This window comes from Passer domesticus, chromosome 4 (genome assembly GCF_036417665.1).
Source record: "Passer domesticus isolate bPasDom1 chromosome 4, bPasDom1.hap1, whole genome shotgun sequence".
Taxonomy (NCBI): domain Eukaryota; kingdom Metazoa; phylum Chordata; class Aves; order Passeriformes; family Passeridae; genus Passer; species Passer domesticus.
This window is the reverse complement of record NC_087477.1, coordinates 16,336,324-16,363,275: the sequence shown is the minus strand read 5'-3', so window position 1 is coordinate 16,363,275 and position 26,952 is coordinate 16,336,324. Positions and strand designations below refer to the sequence as shown.

The 26,952-nt window shown below is 40.5% G+C and overlaps 1 protein-coding gene across 5 annotated transcripts in view; it reads right to left on the bottom strand.

Annotated features, from left to right (window-relative positions):
- LOC135298600 (bifunctional heparan sulfate N-deacetylase/N-sulfotransferase 3) overlaps positions 1-26,952 on the bottom strand; it is a 252,631-nt gene that overhangs the window by 39,047 nt on the left and 186,632 nt on the right. For 2 of the 5 annotated variants that reach the window (XM_064416354.1, XM_064416352.1), the window contains exon 2: positions 5,477-6,603. In XM_064416354.1, the coding sequence (XP_064272424.1) occupies positions 5,477-6,457 (981 nt within the window). In that variant the 5' untranslated portion in view covers positions 6,458-6,603. Of the gene's footprint in view, positions 1-5,476; positions 6,604-6,765; positions 6,838-12,264; positions 12,416-12,879; positions 13,154-26,952 lie in introns of those variants that run through there. The other 3 variants (XM_064416353.1, XM_064416351.1, XM_064416355.1) reach the window with 3 other exon arrangements.

Genomic DNA, 26,952 nt, shown 5'->3' with positions numbered 1-26,952 from the left:
CTGCATGCACGGTTTTTGTCATCATCCACTATGGATAAACTGCTAAATTAAACTCAGCACAAAGCTCATTCCATGGATTTGGCTGTGTCCTGCTCACACAGGTGCAGAACAAGAGGAAGAGGCCCACGAGGAATTACCAGCCTTGCTCTGGCAGCCCCGTAAGTGCCATAGTCAAAGCAGAAGCAGCTTGTCTGCATCCCTGTGGCCCCTCTGCCATCCCCTTGCTCTGGGAGAGGATTTTCATCCTGCTTTCAACTTCAAACATCAGTATGACTTTAATAAAAAGAGCTAGGCTCTATTGAGCAGCAGTTGTATCTTTCTTACTAGATTAAAATTCACAGAGGCTGGCACATAATCCAAACTGCTTTTAGAATTTAGATGTTACGGTGACTGACTGGTAGAGAGCCCTATATGCTTATAGCAGCCCACAAAATATATAAGACAATTTTTATAACTTTTTAAAAGTTGTATTTTAGTTCTGAAATCTAATTCTAACTCTCTACTGTCTCACAGTGTGCAATATTCCACACTACTACAGCTGACACAATATGCTCAAGTAAACCAGTCTTGCTAAGGCATCAGACAGCTACAGCAACACCCCAGTCAGTAATTTTCCTTCTCCTCGACACTTCTGAAGAATTGAATGCACTTTTTACTTGCTATTTCCAACAAGTGAGTAAGAAATAGTTTAGGAGCTTTAGGTCAAATTAAGAAAGAATGTGTGTACACACACAGCAGACACATTCCACAATGGTATACAGGTATTACAGCTAACCGACTGGGAATGCAGAATGATTTAGCAGAACAAAAGTTCATCATCATTAATTTTGTATGTAATTTAAAGATGTGATTAAATAGATTTTTTGAACTTCCCCAAAGGAAAGATTTATGGCTCAGTGGTTCTGCAGCTGACACATTTGATGACACATCTGTCATTTCTTTTCTGATAACCTTCTACGTGATCCTACAGATAAAGAAGCAATTAACTTAGAGAATTAGACTTCCTCCTGTGACAGGGACCATCCCTTTGTCTTGACAGTTCAGGCTTTCTGCTTGAACCTTTTAGCCCCCCTTCCTTAACACAATATATATGGAAAATTCTCTTCCAAGACAAATATTTAGGTCATTCCTGTACATGAAAAACTGAACAGCCTCATGACTGGATTTTAAAAATTTATAGCCAAGTGGTCTGCTTTGCCTTGGGAAGTTCTGGTTTCTTTCCATGCATGCTGCAGAGGGTGAAAAGATACTTAATGGGTTTTAAATAACTGCAATAATTTAAGCAGTGCTGAGTAATGTGGATGAATTTAATGCAGGGAATATGCAATTAGCTCTTAGTGGGGAAATCTGTTATCAAACAGAACTAAATTAAGCAAAAGGTTAGGCCACCAATGTTACTAAGAAAGCAACAAAGAAGCGACAGCACTGGCTAGGGAAAATGGAAGAGGACTGATCTGACCAAATACAAATGTTTATATTTGATGTTAGTCACTCTGGAAACAATTTATGAACAAAGTCACTTTTAAGGTGCAGTTCACTTAACCAAGGCCTCTTTGAAGATGAGCTGTTTTTCTGTGTTTATGTCTACTGTGGGAATTTAGAGGAGCAGCTCCATTAGAGGTGTCTGCCTACAAACCTCATCATCCTGGCAAGATGAGAGACTGTAAGGAGACTGAAGGGCTAAGAATTGATTCCTTCTGGCTGAACCCTCTCCATTACCAGAACAATGTTTGGCACAGCTCTTTCCTCCAATTCTCCAGTGATTAATGCTGGAAGACTGCAGCCTGAATCTTGTATTGCCCACTGCAATGCAGAGATACACTAACAGATGCACTGCCCAAGCACTCCCAAATCAAAATGACAGATATGGATCTATCATCCCCTTCCAGTAATAGATGTGGTTAATACGAAGATTTTTCCTTGGCAATTATAAAGAGTAACTGCAGGTATAGAAAAAGGTCAGGCTTACCTGAAGAAATCTCCATCCTGACTTCAATTCAGTCTCTTTTGAAAAGCACATAAAGGACCAGACAGTCAAGAGGAGCTCACACAGCTAATTATTAGGAAAAATAATTTGGCAGTGTTCTCATTTTTCGTTTGAAAAATGTGATTAACTCTCAAGGAACCCCAGCAAGTGCACATATCGGGGAAATGAAGGGGAAGTAGATGGCCAGACCACCAGCATGGAACAAACTGTCACCAGGAAAAGAACCCACATTTAATTTCCCCTCTTTTATCATCTGCTTCTCCCTTGAAAAATCTCAATGCTTTATAGTAATAAAAATTTCACAAAGAGTAACTCTAACAAATGAAGATATTAAATTAGTAGACTGTCAGCCAGGACAATCACAGTCTATTAAGATAAACTTATTCTGTGGATATCTAGATAGATTATTCTCTATGTATGTCCATTCAAATGAATTATTTGCACTGCACAGACTCTTAAATCTTTCTAAAAGAAACAAAATAAAATATAACATTGTCACAGCCTAATGGTCTCTCCTGCCTGACAGACAATAGGAAAGAAAAAACCTGACTGGAAGATGAATGTTGAGTTGATTATTACCAAGCTTATTTTCAAAGTGGGAGGCAATTAGACCATGGAAACATTCTCTTCCATTATTTCTATTTTATCAGAGGAAGATAAAGTACATAAATATAAGGATGGATGGTTATTGCTGATGCACAGTGACAGCTACTCAGTATCTTACATCGAAGAACTGTGTTCCATCAGTACAGATGTTACACAGAGACAGGCAAATCTCTAACAGGTACTTATTCTAAAAATCTGAACCACTGCTTCAAGTTCTTGGGGACCTTTTCTTTTGTAATTGAAGATGATGTGGTGAAACTAGAATAAACCTAATCTGCTGTTTAACAAAACAAAGCACTTACAACAGGATTTAGGTTGATAATCTATGTAAAACATTTTCAGAAGGGCTCTTTACACTTGTGTTCCCGACACTATAGGTACTCAAGCTGGAGTGGCACCACTTTGACTCCTCTTTAGAGGTGCAGAAGACACTCATTTGGGCAGGTCTGCTTTTAATCTGACCTCTTCTGAGGTCAATATATAACACTGATAAAAAATTAACACTAAACCTTATAATAGTAATTTTTCTATGTGCTTAACTCCAATTCACACACTTTAAAGGAGAGGGAAGTTAAGCTTTAATGGGTTAAGCTCCCAAATATTAACTATTCTGGCCACTTTGGAAACCTATTTTAGGTATCTAAAGAAGAAATTCCTTTGAAACCATAATCTTACATGCAATCAGGATCTCTCTCCTCGGAGAGACTGTCTCCTTGGAGACAGTCAAAAGGCACCTGGCCATGGCCCAGGTTGAGCAGATGACCACCTGAGTTTGCTACTGGTTCTTCATCAACCCTCCAGTTTCTGAAATCCATCCTATCCACAGAGCAGCCACAAAGGTCCTCAGGCTCTTGGGAGATTCCTTTAGTTTCAGATTGATTAGCATTAATGGAACACTTGTAGAAACATTCACCTTACTCTCCTCCAGCTCACAGCCCTAGCAGCTGTGAGTATATCCAGAAAATATTATAAAGGAGATATAGCAAACAAAATTAAATCACAAAAGAGCATCCTCCTTAATTCTATATTGCCAGTAGTTAAAACGTAAGCTTAGTGGAAATGAGCTAATCTTGAGTACTGAAATTAAATGCAGTCTACATTTGGAACCTCTTTTCACACTTGCAGCACCCAATTCTCCGTCACAGTCACTGCAGCAGAACTCAGCAAAACTCCTCTTTAATGAGATGCCATTTATCTGCAAATACACTTTACAATAACATATTTCCAACTACTGCAAACTGATTTTGTTTCATTCCTTCCACATGTCATTGTGCCACCGAGGATAACTCTTTTGATATTAATAGTAATGAAGATGCATTGCATCTGACAGCCATAACAACATGTTTAATACAACATTTTAACTACAAGTAGATGAAGAATCAGAAGGGAACACATTTTTTTTAAATTCCATTGTTTCAGAACACAGTCCTGTATAAATGAAATTATCCTACTTAGAAGTTATTTCCACTTTGATATTACTTCTATTTAATTTGACAGTTTTATTTTGGGAAGATTACTTTCTGACATACTGCAAATTATTTTCCCCAAACAATATGGTTTATCCTTCTGTATCTGCTGTAATCAAATTTGTCTCAATAGTCTCCTGTTTCTGGTATGTAACTCCAGCAATTAAACATCTTAACTTATTTTAAAATGACAATCCTAAGGTGTCACTTGCAAAGAGAAACAATACAAAACATGCTGTCTCCGACTCGTATTGCACAACACAGTGATGGATTGGTTTATTCAGGCTTTATTTCACCCACTTTGTTACCAGAAAGTGTTGCTTCTGCAGAACAACACACGTTCTGCCAGTGATGTTCATCAGATCTGACTCTTTTCCTGCCATCTGAGTTTGCATTTAGGAGACTCTCCAAGCATGCTCACTTATCTAACTCGAGCACTGCCATCGTGCTCTCCACAGGAAAACCATTTAGGAAGCTTCACCTTTATTTCTGCTCTCTCCCACACGATTTGTTTGCCTAAGGAAAACACTGACTTAACAAGGAGGCAAATCTCATTTATAACTGCATGTACAGAGGATGTTTCAGAAAAGAATGTATACTGCAATTTTAACACAAATTACAAGTTTAACTGCAGGGTCAAGCCTTTTGTTTAAGGAATCACTGGCGTAGCTTGGCAAGTATATTAACACTGAAAAAACCCAAAAACATGGTCAAAAATGAAACAACAATAACCCACCGCATGCGGCGCTGTCCTTGTCTTTCCTTCTTGCAGTTCCTCATCCCATTAACTAAGTTCTAAGAAAACATTTTCACTTATTTTTAGCACAAACAGGGCAACAATCAGTGTGTTACAGATTTTTAGCTTCTAGACCAAGTTTAGAAAAGGGACCTCCTACTGCCTGCTTTGGGACAACACTCCTCACAAGAAGCAGAGAAGAAATACTTACAGGAAGAAATAATGTTAAGATGTTAGTGCTACTGACCAACAACTATCACCTCACTTGAACAGCACAACACAGTGGAAAAGGACCTTCAGGAACGTACAACTCTAAACATAAAAATGGAAATTGTCAAGTCATTTAGTGACAGAATGAGCTTTTAAGACCAACAGTATCACAAACCTTCCTTGCAAACAAGTGTCATAAAACAGAGATGAGAGAGGTGAAATGCAGCAAGCAACTCCTGACATCCAAACCTATTTCAAACAGCCAATAACCCAGCCCACTCTTCAAAGTTTGTTATGATATTTACTGTTGCTCACTGCATTTACCTCCTGCTTCTAATATTCTTAACATGTGCATTAAATATGAACAGCTCCAGGGTGGAGCCCTGACGTTCCAACTATGAAAAACTATTCACTTCCAGATTAAAAAAATCACTTTGCTGTAATGACCATTGGTTTGTGCACATACGTTACCTGTACATCGTTGGTGTTCATTCTTGTTCCATCCTTGCCAACGAAGATATCATCTATGTCAACCAGAATGTACCTATCCAAGGACAGTGTGAGCTTCTTTCCAGACAGGAAAGAGATGGCATCTATGAAAATCAGCTTGTGCAGCCAAAAATTCAAGTTATTGCCAAAAAGAACTCGTTGAATCCCATCGTGGAGCCCCAAGTCATGAATTACCGTGGCATAGAGAGCACTTATAGCAGCAGGTGGAGAAAGGTTTTCTGGTGTCTTTACTTTTGCAAATACCACTGGTTGATAAGTTGTGTGATTAATCTGGAAAACGGCCCAGTCATTTCCAAGCAAGGGCCCTTTCTCAAGCTTAGAAGGTTTAGTCACATGGAGCAGTGGGGAATGAGGGTTAATGCAACAGTCCTTAATACCCAGATTGCTGTGGACATGGAAAGCAAAACCCTTCAACTGAAAGCTCTGCAAGCTGTTCTCATTGCCTTTGTGAAATCCGATCACACCGACACCATATTCTACACAGTACTTATCTAGAAGGCCTCTGTTCCAAGAGTCCATGTGCACGTATTTAAGAATATTTTCATACACTATGAGAGCATATTTGCCTTTGTTTTTGTCTATAAGCACTGGGAGGTCACCTTTCCCAGATGCAATCTCAATGTGGAACTGAAACCTGCTAGATTCCAGAATGGTTACTATATCTTGGCCTAAAGTTGAGTACTGGCTTTCCACAAACACCAGCACTACAAGGTCTGTCCTCAGGGGATCAACAGGCTTCGTGGTCTTCATCTCCATCAGCTTGTATGGCAACAGTTGAGGATCTCCACATTCCACTTCTGAAGAGGTTTCAGGAAGTTCATTTTCCTGTTTGTAGCCATTATACAAGTAGTAGGCAGAAATAACTATGCTCACCATACAAAAAGTGGCCAGCAAAATCACTGTTCTTTGAAAATGTCTGTGAAGTTTCAGGATAAAACTCATGGTGTTTACTTGCCTTAGATAGCTCTCAACAGCAGCATGAAAAACAAACACAGATTCTCAACAACTTGTTCCAGTCCTCTGAAATATTTATGTCACCATTGCAGCACACACATCTATCTTCCACAGAGCTTTACCGAAGGTATAATCTAGAAGAAAAGAAAATCAGAGATTTAATTGAGGCATCACCTTGTGAAGTATCATCTGCTTAAACTAATGGGGAGCAAAGAAATCACTGCCAGCCAGAGGTTTGGAGACCAACAGCTCAAAATTTTGCAATAATATATTTTTTTCCTGCTCCCACTACTTGCCATGTTCATTTGAAGGTCTCTAGATCTCACAGGTTACTCAACTCAGAGGATCAAATAAAGTAGGCAGAGGCACTGAAAAGCAAGACATAAAAGCAAAGAATTTACAGTGTTTTAGAAATTCTTTTTACCTAAAGATAAAAGTTCACTCCAAGTAGACAATTGCTAACAACCAAAATATTGAAGAAAATTTATAACCTTCTACTCCTAAAAAGCTAGGACAACATGATTAAACAAATTCTATCTTGTATTAGTTTTTCAAAGAACCAAGAACATGCACATCTTAACTGCTGTACAAACATATACTGATACACTCTATATTATACCTATTATAGGACTTTTTTTAAAGCAAAACTTCCTTCCTTTAGAGGAAAACAAAGCATTTTTCTGGACTGTGGAGTGTTGCAAACTGTTAGAAGCATATTTTTTTGGGTTTTTTTTTTGTTAGAAGCATTTCTTTGCATCAAAAAAACCCCATAGAATAATCAAGCTCTTAAATTAGAGAAGAGAAAGTAATAAATCAAAAGTTAAACATAACAGGCAGATCACCTAAGGATATACTTATGTTCTATCTTGTACTTAAGGAAAGAGTAATTTTTCAAGCCAGCAGTACAGCTGCTGTCAAAACTCCCTAGTAAAACAACTGGATGGTGTGACAAGCATAAAATAATGATCATAAGTCATAAACAAAGGTTCAAAGCAGATTTTGAAGAATATTAATTCTGTCAAGATCTAGAACATGCCACTGTAACTTCAGTGTAGTTTGCAACCAGGTCCATCTGGAAATGGGATCAGGATAAGGTGTGGCATTAACATGGTCATTTCCCAACTGAGAGCTTACTCCTCCCATTCCTAGTTGGGGTTTTTTTAATCTTACATTGTAAGCAAACTTGTCTTTCACTCCAGATATTCAAAAAAGCTAAAAAATATGTACTTAACAGTACCTATGTAATGTCCACAAATTTAATTAAATCCCGAAGACAGTTCTTCCTAGTGCCATGATGAGCATAAAGTAAAAATAAATGAGAAAACTCAGATGAGGGGAAAAAGAAACTCCAAGTCATTCTATTCATCAAAACTGCAAAATTCAGCATTAAGGGCAAGTGTATGTGAGCTGTCTCATTCATAGTTAAGATTCATACCAAGATTCCTTCTGTCTGGATAGATTCTACTCTGGATAGATTTTCTCCTCACCTTCTACTCACAGATAATTGTTTAGCAGCCCCTTCTCTTCTGGCAAGGCTTAAACCCAGCCTTGAACCTTACCTGCAGCTGCACAAAGTCCTGCTCAGAGCTTTTGGGAAGGAGACCTGCCTTTCACCCAGGCTCACTAATTAGTGTTAGACTGAAATAACATAACCCCAGCTACCTGGTTTCTATCTGAAAAAAACCTGAAGAATGCATAAAGACCAAACAACGATATAGAAGTACCTTTAGAAGAACTTGACATTAATAACTGAAATGTCCAATCCTTGCCACACTAGCTTCAAGAATATCAGTCTGCATAGCATAACAGAGATATTCAACGTGGTAAAAAGTCAGGTGACAAAGAGAAGCTCCATCCTGAATGAGTTAACAACAGAGAGAAGTTTCCAGACAGATGATTTTTCATTACATACACGAAGGGTTCTCTTCATTTCCAATTCAGCTGCCTGAATGCCAAGAAACACAAAATTTCAGTGCCTAAAATTAACACTGACTACATTCTGTAGAAAAGCTGTACGTACACCTATTGCTCTTTGATAACCACAGATCTGGTTGGTCTATACATGGAAAAAAAGAGAATTGACACTGACCTAAGCTCATAGTAAGTAAGAGCTGTTTGAACTGGGTATTACACAAGGGTTGCACCCCAAAAAACATTTGCAGCAAGGACACAATTCCTAATGCCATTCCATAGAGAGAAAAATCTGGAGCCAGCCCAGAAAACCGTGCAGGTTTCAAGAAAAGCCCTGTCATTGTATCCTTGGCTCCTAATTGCAGGTACCCCCTGGGGCTACAGAGTGCAGCTGTAAGGAGGAGTGGCTGGAACTGCCAAGACAGATGTGAGGTTTGACTGTGAGGAGTAAGGAATTCTCTGAGGCAGCAGGACAAAGCCAGACTTGGCACACTCCCTGCTGAAGGCAGTCAGGAAGTGGGATGGAACAGAGCAAGGCACAAGGTTGAGGCTTAGGAAATTTTCACTTGCTTAAGGACTGATTTGCATGGCAGGAGTTCCAAAGAAGACAGCAAGAAGAAAACAAAAATTTGAAAGAGAACATGTGTTTTACAATATCAACAGTCTCAAAGCCTTGACAGTTGCTTTCCTAGAGGGACAGCAGCATTTCCCCTGAGCAATAGTACTTGCTGGATACTCTAGTGCTGTATTAGAGCAGCATGCTAAAATAACTCACAACGCACCCCCTTGACAGTGACATCCTTGGGATGCACCACACCACACACTGCAGGACCTATGGAGATCGTGACAGTGACCTTTATCACATCTCTAGACAGGGCTTCAGGGAAGATGCTCCCTGCTTGCTGTCATTCCCTACAGTAAAACCAGACAAAAAGTGTAACGTACCTACAGTGAGTAAGCTGTGAGAAGCGACATTTCAGAAGAGGACAACTCTTGAGGAGCCTTGCTTTCATGACCAAAGAATACAATACTTTACCAAAAAAAAGGAGAAGTCATAATAGCTTCAATAAATAAAAAAATATAAGAATAAATATAAGAAAAAGGCTTAAAGAGTCTAGAAAGTCTTTGCAAGAGCTCAAGCTTGTTAGTATTGTTTTGGTGAAAAAACATTAAAAAGACCCATAGATAACATCAGCAGTTTTAGCTCTTCTTGATTTCTACAGTCATGTGGAATTCTGTGACAGAGGAATATGGTTCTACCTGTACCTCAAAGTACCTGAAAACAGGAGTCAGAAATTATATGAATCCAAAGTTCTGTAATGCTGATGTTGCAATAAGTTTTATCTATAAAATAATTTCGATGGTATTTTTTAATGGTTTGAAGCAATAAAATTGGCCTGTTGTTTTTTTTATCTAGAACTTTATTTCTTTAGAAGAACCTGCATTTGATCTCCTATTTTACATTTTCATGCTACCGTGTTAAAATTCAGACCAGGACCTTTTACCTCTGCTGCTCAAAGCAGGAGGTATCAAAATGCTCCCTTAAGGTGAAAATTAGCATCTTTGAATATTCAGAATTTGGTTTTTAACTCACAGACTCACTGTGGAGAAGATCTTGCTGAGGGAAAGCTGAGTCACGGAAGCAAGTTTTGCATTTTGTTATGAACACAGACAGCAAGGCTCAATGTTCTTGTCATCTACTGCAGAAGTGGTTTCTGCAGCCCAGAACCAGCTCTTGTGAAAATCTTGCTGGTACAGGAAAGAAATATCACCCTATTAAGCAGAAGATTTACTATTCTGAACACACTGCTGGGTACTCACAATTACAGGCATCTGCAGGCAACCAGCATGAAATAAATGCATTTGAATAGAGATCTTCAATTTGGATTGGTTTGGTGGGTTTACAATTTGTTCTGTTTGTTCTGTTTCAGGTGTTTTAAACTCACTAACAAAGTAGCACCGATGACAGAACAAATACTGTGAGGAACCCCAAAGACCCGAAGCACACCACAAGGGAGCTCCTACCACTTGCAGCTTTCCTGAGTTTGTTGTTTCATTGCTAAGCATAAATGACCAAATTCTTGACTTCTGTAAATCATTTCCCCCTGATAACCCTAATGGAAACTCTTCCAGGAGACAACACAGGCTGGGAACGCAGCCTACTGAATTCTTCACAGGGGTTCTCAATCCAGTAAAAACAAATGCTCAAGTAAGAAACTGCACAGGCACATAAAACTGCACAGAATTTTAAAAAAATGTCTATCCAAGTTGAATCATGAGTATCAACACAATTTTTTTAAATGATAAGAAACTTTTTTCCGCTGTCCTAATATCAAGATTAAAGCAATGTGTTCAACTACAATATTCATAAATAAGTGAGAAATTGTTCCCAAATCAAATTTATCAAAGCACAGTAAGAAAACTGGTTTAGTCTTACGTCAGGCCTGTGCTAGGGCAACAGTTTACTGTGACTCTTGATTAGAAACAATAAGGTTGGGTCACACATACAGGTAAAAAACTTACTCTTAAAGGGTAACAAAAATCCTTTTCATCAAGAACTACTAAAAACGTGCTAGTTCTGGATTGAGTAGTCAGCAATATTACTGATGTATACTGCATTTATCTGGGGACATGTTTTTAATAACTTTCTTCTAATAATCCCCATCACTATATTCTCTTTCTGTTCTTTACCAACCCGGACTCTACCCCAGTGCTAGTGACGTGCTGGGGATGTATTACATGAAGGATGAGTTTTAAAGAGCAGAATAAAAGGAGGCATACTGGTTAGCATATTACTATAGACATTTAAATCTCCACTGATTAGAATGCTGCTTAACTGCTCTGAACATAGAGGTCTGCTCTGGCCAGTCACAATGAAATACAACTTCAAAAGAAATATTCTGAAGTCATTTTAGTGTTACTAAAAAGGAAATCTCTGGATATACAAACGCCATGGTCGGAAGCAGCAAGTACAACTGAACACAACCAAAGCTGGGGTGAACAGCAGGGCTCAGATTTTTAAGTCAGTTACGAAAAAGTAACCTCTGAGTACCCCTACTTACAACATTATTTTACTGACTAAAATATTCAAGCATTAACAGCTCATATGAGCAAATCCAGGCTGAGAATGAGACCTTACAACTGCATATTAAAAAGTCATTTTCAACTTGTAAAAAGGTGATATGAGACATGAGCTGTCAAGGGAAGTCTTTGAGACTCTTTAGTATCACATAACAAACCCTGGAATGTGTGATTATTGAAAGGCTTACATTCCCTCATAGCTGTTAGAAAAAAGGGGAATGGTTCAGACAGCACAGCAATTCTGGTGGATAGAATTTTTTTTCAAGTCCTTGAGGCAAGCAGTTCCTAGTTTCTACTGTACCTGTCATACCCTAAGTTCCATGCTGCATTGCTTAACTCAGTACTAGAGAACCCTACAGGACAGGGATTCAAGCATTACAGTTTGTCAAGAAAAAATATTTATAAAGATTAAACATACAATGTTTAAAAATAGTTTAGAAGAAGGTTTTAAAGACTTTAACAGAACACAGAAGTTTGGTTTAGTCTTCAAATTACTCTCATACAACACCTTCTACGGAAAGATCTTTAAGCTCTTGACATCACACAATTTTTCTGAGATAAACCCTGTTATTTTTCAGCAATTGAAAAAAACAGCACTATCTAAAGAATAAATTATTTGCCCAGGGTCTCTGAGATAAATGTCCAGCGCACTGTCCGGTCCATGCCCACACCTTTACTTCCCCTCTCTTTTCTCCCACAACTGCCAAGTGTAAAGAGTTAATACGGCAGAGTTAGCACCATTTCTTCCGAGACACTTGACCGGGGATGTTGACAGTGAGAGAAATCCTATTTCTTTCACTTACCATTCTATTAGGAAGAGACAACCCCATCACACCAAAACTTGAAGAAATTATCCAGAAAATCAGGCATCGAATTGAATAATATGCAAGTTTTCTGCCATTTCCCGAGGGTTGCACATGACAGCTGAACGGAGCAGCCGCATACATCAATTTTTGACAGGACTTGGGGAATTCAAGCAGCTATAACCACCTGAAGTTATGAATAATTACTGCACTAGGCTGACTAATTTTGTTCCCTAACGGAGCCATAACCAATTCCCGCAAACACTAGAGGGCAACAGCGTTGCGCTGAACTAGTCCGCGAGGAGAGCGAAAGGGAGAAGCCCAGCCACTGAAAGGCTGGTGCGGGGACCGCGCCAGGCAGATGCTCAGTGCGCCGGGAAACAAGAAAAACAAACCCAAACCCCAAGAAACCCCATAGAACAACCCCGTAAACGCTGCCTCCGCAGCGGGAGCCGCCCCGTCCCGCCGCGCTCCGGGCCCGGGCGGTTTCCGCAGCGGAGCGGGAGCCTGACGGCGCCTCGGGCACAACTTTGCCGGGGGCACGGAGCCGGCGAGCGCGGAGCTGTGCGGCTTCGCCCCGCCGGGCCCGCGGGCACCGCCCGCCCCGCTCATTACCTCCAGGCGCGCTCCGCCGACATGTCCCCGCGAGGTGCCTCAGATCCCGCCGCCGTCTGTGCCCTCCGCAGAGCCTGCTCCGGGAGAGGAGCCGGGGCGCGGCGGGCGCGGAGCCGCCCGGGGCGCGGAGGTGCGGCGGGGCTGCCGCCGGGGGTGCAGCACCGCCCGGCAGCCTCGCCCGCCCTCCCGGAGGAGGAGCCGCTCTCGCCGGCGAGGGGCGGGCGGGGGCTCCGCTGCGCCACCTCCCACATCGCCCGCCCTCCTCCGAGGCTCGGCCGGGCCGGGGGCGGCTCCGGCCCCGGGCCCTCAGGCTGCGCCCGCCCTCAGCGGCCCGCGGGCTCCGCCTCTCACGGCACCTGCGGCGCCCCCGTCCCACACGGGGGTCGCTGCTGCCTCGGTTGTGGGATTCTTAGTCCCTGTCTTAAATAAAGTATGATTTTTATTATTTTTTTTTCCGCTCCTCCGAAACCAATTTAGGAAGCCCCTGGTGCAGACGCGCTGAGGGGAAGTTTAACTCGCACCCTCCCGCCAAATCCCTCGCCGTCGGTGCAGCTTTAGGTACGGCCGATTTCTGAGCCGGTCTAAAGGTAGCACACAAGGGTGGAAATTTCGTGAGGTCAATTATATTTTGTCAAAACAATGTAGGGTTAAAATCTCGACAGAATGCCGAGTTAATGTGTTTGCAGCCTCGCTGCTTTTCTTTATTGAATTTTCTAACCCTATGTTAAACACAGTTAGTCTCACTGTATTTTTCACTGATACCCTGCATCCCTTGCTCTGGAGATGGAGCTGCTCCATTACTGCAGGTGAGGGAGTTACGATTCCCTGTGTGAACTGCATTAGCTTTCACAAATGGGAAATAAAATGAATAAATTTTACAAGTGCCCTCTTGATCTAGCTAATTTACCTCGCAATTGCCCAATGATTGTTAGCTCACCTAATGGCTGACAGTTCAATACATCGGATTAACTCCATCACTGGCGCTTGTCTGTCCAAACCTTCCTTTCTGTGACTAACTCAAGGCAAAAACATAAAGGAGAAAAGCTACAGTCACCTGAATGTTGCTTTTCCAAACATCCATTTATGGCTCTTAATTCAGGAATACTGTTATTTACTTTCTCCTTTTTTTCTCCCTTTTATTCTCATGACACACTGAATACCCCAAATTTTACTGCCTTCTAAGCTACAAAACAGTGCAAGCTCCGTGGGCTAGATTTAAAGTAGAAAAGAGAACTTGTCACAAGGGTTTACTATGTGTGACATTATTAATCCCTGGAATAGAAAGTCCACCTGAAATCCTGTTGCCCTCTCAGTATTCTACAGAAAGGGATTTTCTCCCAGATTAAGCTTCTTGACTGGGTGAATATCCTTGTTGAATAGTCTTGTTTTGGGGACTCTCTATTATGATGGATTTTTCCTACAACTGGCTAGGAAGCATGGGCTGGAAATCAGCCACAAGTGACCAAAATTCTCAGCTGTGAGTTCAAACTCATGGTTTCCCTCCTTCCCTTCTCTCTGAGCAGCTGTTTTTAGGTTATCACTGCCAGCCTGGTCAGTAATGTGTCGGAGAGTGCCTGTCCTCAGAAGCACTTGGCTGCTCACAGAGATGTGCTAGACACCTCACAGCTGAGAGCTGCAGCACTGCACGTCAGCAGCTGCAGCACCGAGTGCTTCTGGCAGGAATATTAACAGCTTTCATCTTTCTTGGTGCTACTTTTCAGGTTTTTTTGCTCTTGAGCTGTCAGAGCAGCCTGAACTGGGAATGATGTCTTAGCCATTCTTTGAGCAATACATCTTAAGGTACCGCTGACTGTGCTTCTGGCCAAGATTTCTGCCTGGCACACAGTATTTCACAAAAAAATAGGAAAATGAGTAGTAAATCCAGACAAGAAATTAGGGAAGAGGAAAACCTACTGAACTGCAGGCAAACTGAGACTCATCTAGACAACTGCTACCTTCCACCATGAACTAAGAACTCAGCTTTCTGCCCTTCTTACTGCTGGCCTCTACACATGAATGCTCCCTTTACCAGTCATGTTTTTCTTCCAACTCAAGTCTTCACCTGAACTATGTCCTTCTGCATCATCAGCAGCCTCTCTTCCTCATATGAACTGAATCCCACCTTGTCTCAGGGTCTCACCAATTTCAGGCAATTACTGCAAGAAACAGTTCTAGCCATTGCATGGTTCTACATCTGCAAATGAACTCTTGGTCTCACTCAAACCTGTGCAAAATTTGGTTATTTTTGGTATGGTGATCATTACTACAACTCCCAGCACAAATTGCTTATACAATGGACAGATTGATTATACTGCACATCACAAAGGTCATTGTTTAGAGCGTTACTTGTAACAGCAACACTTTCCCATTAATAAAGAAATACTTTATCCAGTCTTGCCATTTCCAAGTTTAGAGATATCTTTTAACCAAACACTCATTTTTATTTGTATTATTTTTGTTGGAATTTTCTTGCAGGAAGCCATTAAACTGACATAGGTATTTGAAAACAAGGAGCATCAAGACAACTGCCTGTTATTAGTCATTTTGTGATTACTTTTTTAAAGCTATTACAAATGCTACTAGTCAAAAGCCAAACTTACTGTATCTTTAAAATGCTCTTTGGATTAATCAGAAACTTGTTAAACTGGGAAAGGTTTTCCTTACATGTTTCATCAATATGAGGAGAAAAATGTGGCCTAAGATTTAAGAAATGCTTGTGGTCAAAAATTTAACCAGCTAAGAGGCTATCTCAGAGAAGAAAAAAAACTCAACACTGTTCAAGTTGATAACTGAACTACATTTTTCCAGTATTGTTACAATACCCTTCACTTGTGAAGTGTGTAATGACTGTTCTGTAGCAAACAATACAGGAAGCCAGCCACACTTAGGGATTTTCCCTATAAAGCCACTATCTTTTAGATGGAAAACCCACTCATTGTTTCTTTTCACAACTTTCTATTTAATTTTCAATACTTTAGCCTAAAAAATCCCACTATCTGCATACATTGCAGTAATACCTTTCAAACCAGTGGAAGGAAGTTGCTAATTACATGCCGTGGGCGCTGACTGCTTGGCAGCAGCAAAGCAGTGTTATCTCCAGGCTTAGAATAAACTATTGTTATAAATATGTTCTGTTCCATGTTAATCAGGGTATCGAGACAATTGTCATCTTTGTACAATGATCAAATGGGCAGCTCAGGAATTCATTAGGTGTGTCTGTGGTAAGCTGCAAAGCCACCCTTTACCGCTCAAGTCATGCCACATGAAGTGTAAGACAGATCCATTAATGAGGAGCACTGAGCATTTTCTGTTGCAATTTACCAGGAAATTTGCTTATGAAAAGAGAGAAAAGACTCTTCCTTCCCATTATATCAGGTTCAGAGGTGTTCCAAGTTAATAAATATACTGAAAAAAATAGCAGCACTGATTTAGAATGTATTAATTTTAGTGAGTTGTTTTGAATGTATGTCAATTTGAGTGAAAGCTCCTTAGCAATATTGAAATTAGTTACAGGAAAAGGATAATGGGGATGGAAGAAAATTAAAAAGAAACCAAGTCTCTATAAGCACAGTCAACAGTCTGAAGCATCTTTGCCCTTTTAAAGAAAGTAATATGCAATTAAAACTTATGTTAAAAATTTATTTTAGAATATATAATAAAATAGGGCTAAGAAGAATTTGTATTATTACCCTAAAATCAATTCATTTTCTACACCAATAATAAAGGAAAAGTTCTAAAATAGTCTTGTAATATGCAGAGAGGCAAAACATTAAACTGCTATACCCAGCACTTCAGTTGAGTAATAATCCAAACACTTCCCAAACCAGAATGTCATTCACAGTCAGCTGGAAAAATCATCATAGTTTCATCTTTCCTTTCCTTTAGCAGAAGTAACTCTGGAGAAAATGGGTAATTTATCTGATTTTTTTGCCTTCAACTTCCTCACCCTCTTCCCTTTCTTCTCTATAAAAAAAAAATCCCTCCTGCCTTCTGTGCTCCTCAACACCCAAAGCACAGCCCTGCTTCCCTGTGGCAACAATAACCAGAGGAGTGTGCACAGGAGTGGGAAGTTACTCAGCATGCAAGGTAATGCTGCAGGATCAATGACATGACTGTCTGCTCCAGACTGAGAGCTCATCAGCTGGGAATCACTGAGGTGAGAAAGGACGTGGGGACCAGTCAAAGTTAGGGAGTCTCTGTCAGCTGCCAAAGGGATGTGTGTGGAAGATACTGCAGGCAGTGCTCAGAGAGGAAAAGAAGAGGTGGATATATGGAAGTGTTGATGCTATTTCATATGGCTGAGGTACACCCTCCCCTGGAAGGCTGGTTAAAGTTCAGGGAAAGTGATTCCAAGTGGAGAGAAGAGCTGTTCCCATGATCAGGTGAATACACAGCCTGTCCCATGATAGTCGAGGTGAGGTTGAGAGGTGATATAGCTGCAGCACTCGAGGGGGAGACATCAATAGGCAGTGGTAGCTCACAAGTATTTATGGAAAAGAGATTTTTGGCATAATAATGATTGGGTAGAACTGGTGCAGAAAGCGAGGATGGAAATTAGAAGAAGCTCTTAAATCACCAGAGTGAAGCAGACCTGTTCTGAGTAATGAGGGCAAAAAGAGTGGTTAACTTTGAGATGGAGCTTGAGTGACAATCAGACATTGTTCATCACAGTGCTGGACTGGCCTTGATGGCTTAAGAGCACCCATCAATCAGTGACCCCAAAGTTTTTATAATGCTGGGAGATAAAACCCAACAAGAACACGAATAAATCCTCATCACTGATGTTGAAGTTGCTATCAGCTGTTTCAGCTGTAGTGGTTTGTTTGTCACACCGGTTGTTTCAGGCTGTCTGTAGGCACTAGAGAAGATGAGCACCTGCACTCTGTTCACATGAATATGAGCATCTCCTCACAAGTCATCATTTTTTAATGAAAGCCTGTATACTGGAACATAAGATGTTAGCCTCCAGGGAAACATATCAGCTTGTCATCTGTCCCACAAGTCAACAGGTAAAGAAAAAAAAGGCAAAATTGTTTTCTTTCCTGCTAGAATTAATTTGAATACCAAATCTTTCTGCTTATTAATATTTCAGTTCTCCCCAAACACGAAATGGATTGAAATATCAGATAAGCTGGTAGAACTCTTATGTTTGTCATATATTATTTTGATTTAATCACAAGAAATTACGTCAATAGGTCGCCCATATGTAATCATGCACTATGCGCAGAGATCTTAATTACCCTGTTCATCAATATTCATGATAGCCCATATTATCCAGGGTATTATACTATATTGTTATATGTGATGCCACATGAATACCATATGGGAGAGGGATTTAAAAAAGGTTACAGGCTAATAAGTATATTTCATTCCACTCAGAAAACTCAAGAGAAACAGTTCTTTTCAAAGATCCAGAGACTAATTACATGCAAAATGTTAAGTCAACTTAAAGGCAAATGCTAACCCAGAAGTACTAAAGATTAAAATTAAAAGCTAAAACCTTCTATTGTTATTAGTGCCCCACTGCACTAGATATTGTGCAAATATATGAAAAAGGTAACTCCCATCACAATTCTACCTTTCAGCTTGGTTGTTCTAGAGCAGAAATTATAGTAGGCTTAAGCTAGCAGCTGGTGGTCATATAATAGCAGTGAATTATAATGATGTATAATGCCAGAAATTTTGTATGTAATTCCCTGTGAAGTCTCCTAGGAGCTGTGCCTACAAAATGCTGCTTTGGCATGTCAGCCTTACCACTTAATTTCATTTACGCATTGTGTGCCACAGCCCTCGCACATCACGCCCACTCCTGGGCCACGAACTCCACAGGACACGGCACAGAGGCAGCTGGACAACTCAGAGGAATCATCTGAAATCTGGATGCAGCTCCCTGCCCACTACCTGCTCCTGAAGTGTCACCAGCATCTGTGATTATATGGATGCGTGCACAGGGAGGGATGCTCCTGCCATCCTTCAGTGCAGCAGGGGGAGCACAGCTGATATCTCTGGCACACCACCACAACTGTGACGCTGTAACAACTCACTGTGCCTTCCAACACGATTTGTAACTATCTCGATAGTGTTTGAAGTCTTGATTCTGCAAACGACTCAAGTGCCACCGTACGCACAGGAGATGCGTACAGAGGGCTGGAGCCAGGAGGCTCTGGGAAGGCTGAGCCACACTGAGTTCAGAGACCCAAGTTCACCACGAGTGAGCACCACAGCCAGCAAAGAACTAAGGAGTTGGGATTTCTCCTGAGGAGCTCCTCCCTCAGTCCACTTTTGAGACTGGTATTTTTCACTAAGGGGCACTATCAGAACTTCTCAATTTGTACAGAACATTGTTAGTTAATTCTTTTCTAGAATTAGTATTTTGCTCTTCCAAACAGTATTTGCTGTTTGAAGCAGACTGCAGACTGATGGAGGTGCATGTTTTGCCTGTAGCAAAGCAGCATTCCCCTTCTTTATCTTAACACTACAGTGTTTCTCCTCTTTGACATAAACAGTGTCCAAAGCACTCTAATCCCATCCATGCCCAGTACAAACAGAACAAACATGGAATGATTTATGCATGCTTGACTGCACTCTATATCTTATTAGATGAAGATTAATTACTGTGCTGGACAGGGACACATTCTCCTGAAAAATCCATCTTTGTAGATTCTGGTGCTCAATCTCCTGCTTTGTGCAAATGTATTTTAGCATGCTATTGCCATTTTCCACTTGCTGATGCCACACACAGCAGAGTGGCCCTGGCAGAGCACTGAGGGAGGTTCCCTTGCTAGCAGACTGCCATAGCTGCAACATACAGCTCCAGCCTCTCACTTCCAAATCACTCTGCTCTTGTGTTCTAGGACAGGTGTCATTTCCCAACTTCTGCCATATGCTGATAACGTTATTTAAGCAAAAGATTGAATCCTCTCCCTCTTTCCTTCCACATCATACCATTGCATGCACTGGACTCTCTGCCTTCGTAGCCACTTCTGAGACAAGCCTGTCCATTTATACACAGAGCAAGAACTTAACTTTGTTGATACTGGACAGAAGACCGAGGGTCTGCATCTTGTGTGAAGTTTTATGCATGGCTATGGTATGGAATTGATGCTTCCTTCTAGGGAAAAATGTGTTTTAAACCCCATGAATTGTTGATACATGTTCAGCTGCTATCAGAAAAAGCCCAGTACAGTTTGTCCTTAAGTAACTGGACAGGTACATTAGCCATTGCTCAAACCAAGAAAGCAGCAAATTAACAACAAATAAGCTAATTTTTCCCATTCTCCTTCCATTTTCTTCAGCTTTTAGTATGAACTGATCAAACTCAAATTTAATTTGTTTCCTCCCACAGTATCTGACTCTCTACCCATGAAAACACAGAAAAAAATCCATTTTCAAGCTCCTTCTTCTGAAAGTAACACAGTGACAGCACTCTTGTGAGACAAGCTGAATTGCAGTTTTTAATAAATCAGTCTTTACAAAAGCGTTTCTAGAACTCCTCTTCTAGAACTGGCAGTATAATGAAGAATGTCCCTACCCCTTAGTCTCAGACCAGAATATTAAAATACTTTTCAACAGTTTAATTTCTCTGTCAAGTTTTTTCATTACAGTCTGTGTTCTGATTTTATTCAGTTCAGCTTCGCTTGCAAGAGGCAATACCCTGTGATTTCAGGGCCACAGCTATCAGGTTCCTGCTCAGCTCCTGTATCCCAGCTAAGACACCAGACAAAACCCCCTGTGGTGCTGCCGGGTGCTTTCCTTGCTGCAGGCATCCATTGGGCTCTCAGCTGAGAACTCTCACTCCACAAAAGCCACAGAACAGCAATCAGGAAAGGTTCACTATGAATACCCCCTGCATACAAAGCTACAACTAACCTTAGAGAATTTTTTCTTTATAGGACCAGGCCTCAGATGGTGGTGATTTCCAACTGGTGCAGACATGAGCCAGCTTCAAACATCAGCTCTGGAAGCAAAAAATCTGTGAGGGTAATGATGCCCTTAAGACACGCAGTTGTATAGGTTTTATCCTTTAAAGACAATGAATCACATCCCTTTTCCCAGCCTTCAAATAAAAAGAACAATACTTTTCCATATAATTGTAAGGCTGCACTTCCAACATGATCTAACAAGAGTGATGCCAACTCCTGTATGCTTTGAAGAACTATTGCACAGAAAATGTCCCCTTGTTCTGCCGTAGACATTCCCTAATGCAATGTTTTTTCTTTCAGCCTTAATTGAATTTTGTAGCATTTGCTTGTACATGTTGTCGTTGTCCACATAAGCTTTTCCTTTCTCTCTCTCTCTCTTCCTTTTTTTTTTCTTTTTTTTTTTTTTTTCCATTAGAGGTGCCATTTACAATTCACCTTCTACCAGGTCAAAGAATAGAACAGAAATCCAACTTTACATAATAACTGGCAATTCAAATTGTTAAATCAAGCCAAGAGTCAGTATAATGCAATGTTAGTTTTCATAGGGTAGATAGAATATGAAATATTTTTATATCCCTGGTCGTTAACAGAGTACATTAGGTTTATGTTTTGAAATCAGTTTGTTACCAAGAGCTTTGTGTTTAAAACTATTTTATGAAGCCAAGAAAGGAAAAATCCAAGACTTACTGGGGAGCTGGGAAATTGTCACCATGTTGAACACTCTATTATTCCTGCCCGAATTGCCAGCTTGGGCAGTATTCTTATAGGAGAACTGGGAGAAGCTAAATGACATGAACCCTCCTATCATCTCATGCTCAGATGGCTGTGGGCAAACAGGTATTTAAATTATAGTGCCTGTTCAGGTAAACCAATTTCTTCCACTGCTGACCAGGAGCAATAGGATTTCAGGAGTTACCTCCTTGTAATTATACATTTTCTGAACAGCCATTTGTACTTTATTGTGCACAAGAGGGAGAAGAGCTCTATCACCTGGTGGTCTGGGTATACTCAAACCTTTTTTAGGATCTCCAGTGAGTGTCCAGAGATCATCCAGTGCTCAGTGGCAGTACTGGAGCCCAGATTTATTCTCTTCCCTTTTCCAGCTGTGCTGGTATGCAGTCTCACAGGTGTAGACATGATGGAAAACGTAAAGCACAAAACAAAAAAGAACACAAATCAGAAAGGCCTCTGTGCTTGCAATGACAAGCTTTTGAAGTCACAGCATCTGATACTATTTTGTCCTTTCTGAACTGAAACTATTGACAAGAGCCTTAAAAACTCCTGTTGAGCTAAGAACAAATTGTATATACAACCAACCCTATGGCAAACTGGATGCATGTGTTCATTGCTAACATTCTATTATGTAATCTGCTGTTCAGGAACCGGTCCTATTTTCTGGAAAACATCCTTGGATCCTTCCCCAACTATTTTGTCTCTGTGGCTCATCAATTAGCCTCTAAGGAATGAGATGAAGGACTTCTACATTTGTTTGTCAAAAACCACATGACCCTTTCTTTGATCCTATTACAAGACAGCAGCATTACTGGGATAAAGTGTCTTTGTTCAAAAATGTTCATAATGTGCACTTCTCCAACATTCATCACAGTTACTGGCATCTCTCTTAATCAAAGTAAATAAAAACATCAGTATAATGTTTTTCACAAAGTTTGCACTTTGCAGTCACCCACACTTCCTGACAAGTAATGAGCTCCCCCTACCTCATCTTCTCAGAACTTTTTTTTTTTTTTCTTTTTTTTTTTTCCCATACAAAGTACGGCACACGAAAAAAGACAACCTGGTCTGTCAAGTGGCTGAAAAACATCTACTGAGCCTTATCCAAATATTCCTACATAATGAAACCTCTCCTGTCAGTCCATGAGACTGAAGTTCCAGTCTTAAAGCTCATTTTCAATATCTCCTCACATAGTAGAAATCCAGGAAGAGATTTCTTTTGAGAGTAAGCACAGCCTATGTCCATGTTGCTGCTGAATTTCATTTACCTCTATGAGAAATAAATGTCTTCCTTTCTGAGAACTGCAAACAGTAGAATATATTAGTTTTCTATTTTTCTATTCCTATTTAAAATGAAGGCACTAAGACTGAAGATATGAAGCTTGGACACACATGGAAAGGGACATAAACTGACAAGAGCAAGTAAAGTCCAGAATAGCAGGGATCCAGTGAGACTGGATCTGTTCTGTGAAACTGGGTGGTTCTGCTGGGACAGGCTGGGTGAAGGGATTGAAGTGGATCAGCCTAAAGTGGGAGAATCCATAATGAGCCTTGTGAGCTGTAAGAAGATTAATAAAAAATGTGCTGGACAGAAATTGTTGCTATGGTTCTCTTGTAGTCTATCACACCAGTTGGGCACTTGAATCTTTGCTGCCTCCTCCAGTTCTCTGACACACAAATGACCTTAACTGAGACACCCTGTACATAAACAGAGTCCAAGGGAGCAGAGGCAATGGGCACACACTGAAAGGCAGGAGGTTGCCCCATTTTTCACTGTGGGGGTGACCGAGCACTGGCACAGGTAAGGCTGTGGAGTCTCCATCCCTGGAGCTGTTGCTGGGCTGCTGCTGTGGTCTTGCTTAAACTGTGATCCCTGGTGCGAGGACACGAGGCTTGACTCCATGTTGATCAGAAGGCTGATTTATTATGTTATATAATATACTAAAATACTACATTACAACTATACTACAAAGAACAGAGAGAAGAAGATCAGAAGGCTACAAAGACAAGAATAGAATAGGAATGAATAACAAAAATCCTGTGACTGCTCACAGCCTTGGCACAGTTGGCTGTGATTGGTCACTGATTGAAAACAATCCACATGAACCAATGGAAGATGCACTTGTGGCCTTCCACAGCAGCAGAGAGTTATTGTTTACATTTCTTTCCTGAGGCCCTCAGCTCCTCAGGACAGGAAAAATCCTAGCAGAGGCTTTTTCCCTAAATTATCATGGCAACACTGTGGGTGACACAGCTGGAGCAGGGGAGCTGGATGAGATGACCCCCAGAGGGCCCTTCCAGCCTCAGCCATTCAGCGATTCTGCACCACCAAAGGATTTCACTGTACACTTGATGCTGCTGTGTGGGTGTTGTGTCACAAATGCCTTAAACTCAACTTCTGTACATTCTCAAAAGTCACTGGTGAGATAATTGTTTGACTTGCTTGACTTCCTTGAGGACAAATTAGATTCTCCTCATATATGCTTTACCTTTCCTTACATTATTATCTTGCTCCTGTAGACCTTGTTCAATGAGGCAAAAACGCTGTGATTTTAATGACAATATTGCCATAGTTACTGTAAGACTGTGCCCTAGAAAATCATCAAACTTTTATCTTCTTTTTTTGTAATTTCCATTTTAGAGGCAAATTACCTGTGGTGCTTCCTGCAGTTTGTTTGTGCTTCAGAGTACAGGAATACACAACTTGCAGCTCTTTGGCTGCAAAACCTTCACCCTGCTGATAGCTGATATGATTGAAACCCAAGCCCTGATGTTCCAAACTCATTCTTGAATTTAGCCTGGTGCCTTGTGAGCAGCCATCCAGTCTCTCTGCTCTCAGGAACGACTGGAGGGGCCTCTGCTGTGCCAACCTGACAGCTCTAGCCAACCTTGGCAGCCTCTGAGTTTTACAGGCTGCTTTGCTTTAAAAGCGAGCTGTGATGCTGGGACCAGAATAAGTACAAATTATGTTACCATCAGATATACAAACAAATCTCTGAGGCACAGGAGATGTTCTTACAAGAATGTTCTGCTCTGCTTGGTTCAGTCTTTTAGGTCTGAAACTTTTGAACTATACCAGAATTCAAAAGCTGGAAAAATAAATATCTTCTCAGAGATACCTGATGTCATTTTCAATGAAAACTTAATTAGTTTTCTCTCCCTGTGACCAAAAAGCATGTCTTTTCTATTGCCAGACCTGGAAGAATTATGAAACGTAAGCACAAGTACATGTCGTGATGCTAATGAAGCTTTGCCTTAGTTTCAATCCACTCTATGCAGAAGCAATCAGACTAAATCACAGTCATAAAAATAACCCACACCCAAAAAACCAAAACCAGCCCAAAATCCTATTTTCTCCTATCTTTCAGGAATTTAAGGAAAGAGTAAAAAATGAAGAGCATTTTTACTGTCTCTTGACCTCAAAAATACATAAAAATAAATATATAAATAACATTTAACTTAAAGCTGATCACTCTTTTCTTCTGCTTGATATTTGACTTATGCTCAAGAAGAGCAGTCACAAAAAGAGTCCACTACGGAAAAGGAAATGGTGTTTTTTTCCACGAATACTTAAGAGAGTCTTTGTTCATATTCATGGACTATGTATCTCCTTAAAAATAATTTATTTCATGTCATGGTTTTTGAGGAGTATCTGTGGAAACACTACACACAGGGATACAGCCGTGAAACAACTCCTGCTTTTTCTAAGCCAGTTTGAGATAATTAGGTGGAGAAATAGCTATTTCTATTGGTTTTATTTTTAATATAGAAAGAGGGATGTGCACTTGATTAAAGTATGAACCAGAGGACAGGTTTAACTCTGACATAGACAACTCAGAGTTAAGGTAAATATAGAAAGCTTTAGGAAATACTATCTTACTATCTTTGTATGTCCATGTACTTTCATGCCACACATAGAATTGAAATAATTTTTTATATTTATATGGTAAATATGTGCATGGTGATATTTCCTTTATTGCACAGAATTTTACCTTTCCAGCTTGACAGCATGTTGGGGTGGTTTCCCTCTAAGAGCAATGGGGATGGTGTCTAAATTGCTCTGAATGTGTACAGAGGGAAAAGGAGAGAGAAATAACTTCTCCAGACTTTATTATGATGATGGATATGGAAGGCTGGTGATTTATGCAAATAGTCAAGGCTGCCTCTAAGGTAGGATGTACCTCCTGCAGGCTGCAAGAACAAGGCACAGGCACTTAGCAGGAAACAGAAGAACAGAACATGTGACCACTGAAATGAAGCTGTGCTTGGATCCCTTAATTGTTTTGTCTTACCCCTACAATATGACAGCAAACCTTCTACAAGTAACAAGCTGACGAAATGCTCAGCTTGTTACTTGTTTAAAGTGTTTAAACTCAAAACAAGGTTGGAGTTAACAAAATATCTCGGTGCAGAAGTGTTTGAACATTTTATCCTAATATTTATTGCCAAAATTATTGCCTGTAAGCCCTTGACATTGAACCTCTTCACTTTGTTAACTGCTTGACAGAGAACAAAACCTGTGTCTGCTGAAGAATGCAAATATCAGGGAAGACATAAATACAGACACACCAAGGGCAGGCAAAGAAACCTGTCTGAAGTCATTCTAATGTTCCCAGGCACTGCAGGCAAAATTAAGAACTAAGTAACTGAAGGGGATGAAATAGGAGATCAGAGAAGCTGGAGGACTCCGGGTTAAGGAAATTAAGGTGAAGATCAGGGGGCTTCTGAAGAGCAGTGAGAAGCTGGACAGAATTTATGAATATGGAAGGGATCTCAGTAATGCCCTCCTTGCTCTCTAAACCAGTCAGAAATCAAGATGCTCAGACATATACTGACATTTATCTCCTTCCACTGTTCTGATTACAATTGGTGTACAGTTACTTGTAGCTTTGCAATGTGTTGAAATGAAGAAGGAAAAAAGTACTTTTGAGAGCAGTTAATTTGGAATTAAATTAGTTTCTTCACAGATCAGAAGATATGTGCATAGCAGAACCTCATTGATTTATACCAGCATGTGAGAAAGAGCAAAGGACAGTGAGACATTACTCCTCACAGAATTGCAAAGCTATATCCAAATCAAAAGCAATCAATGCAAGAGAAAAAAGAGTATGAAAACAATTGTGGTCTGAAGGATCATTTTTTTAAAAAGGTTTTTTTAAGGAAGGTAGAAATAAAACAGCTTGGGGTTCCAGAAAGTAGTTTTCAATATAGAGTTCATCCAAGGAAGCTGACATCTTTCCACTGACTTCAGCAAGGGCCTTTCAAACCTAGAAGGTACCAGAGCCCACCTCGAGTGAGTCAGCTGTGCCTTGAGGGTGATGCAGAAGGTTGGATAAACCACTGGACTAGGCACAGGCTGTTGGCTGAGGAACAGGGATCTTCACCCTGGCAGGTCCAGCCTGAGAGAAGAGAAAAGCAT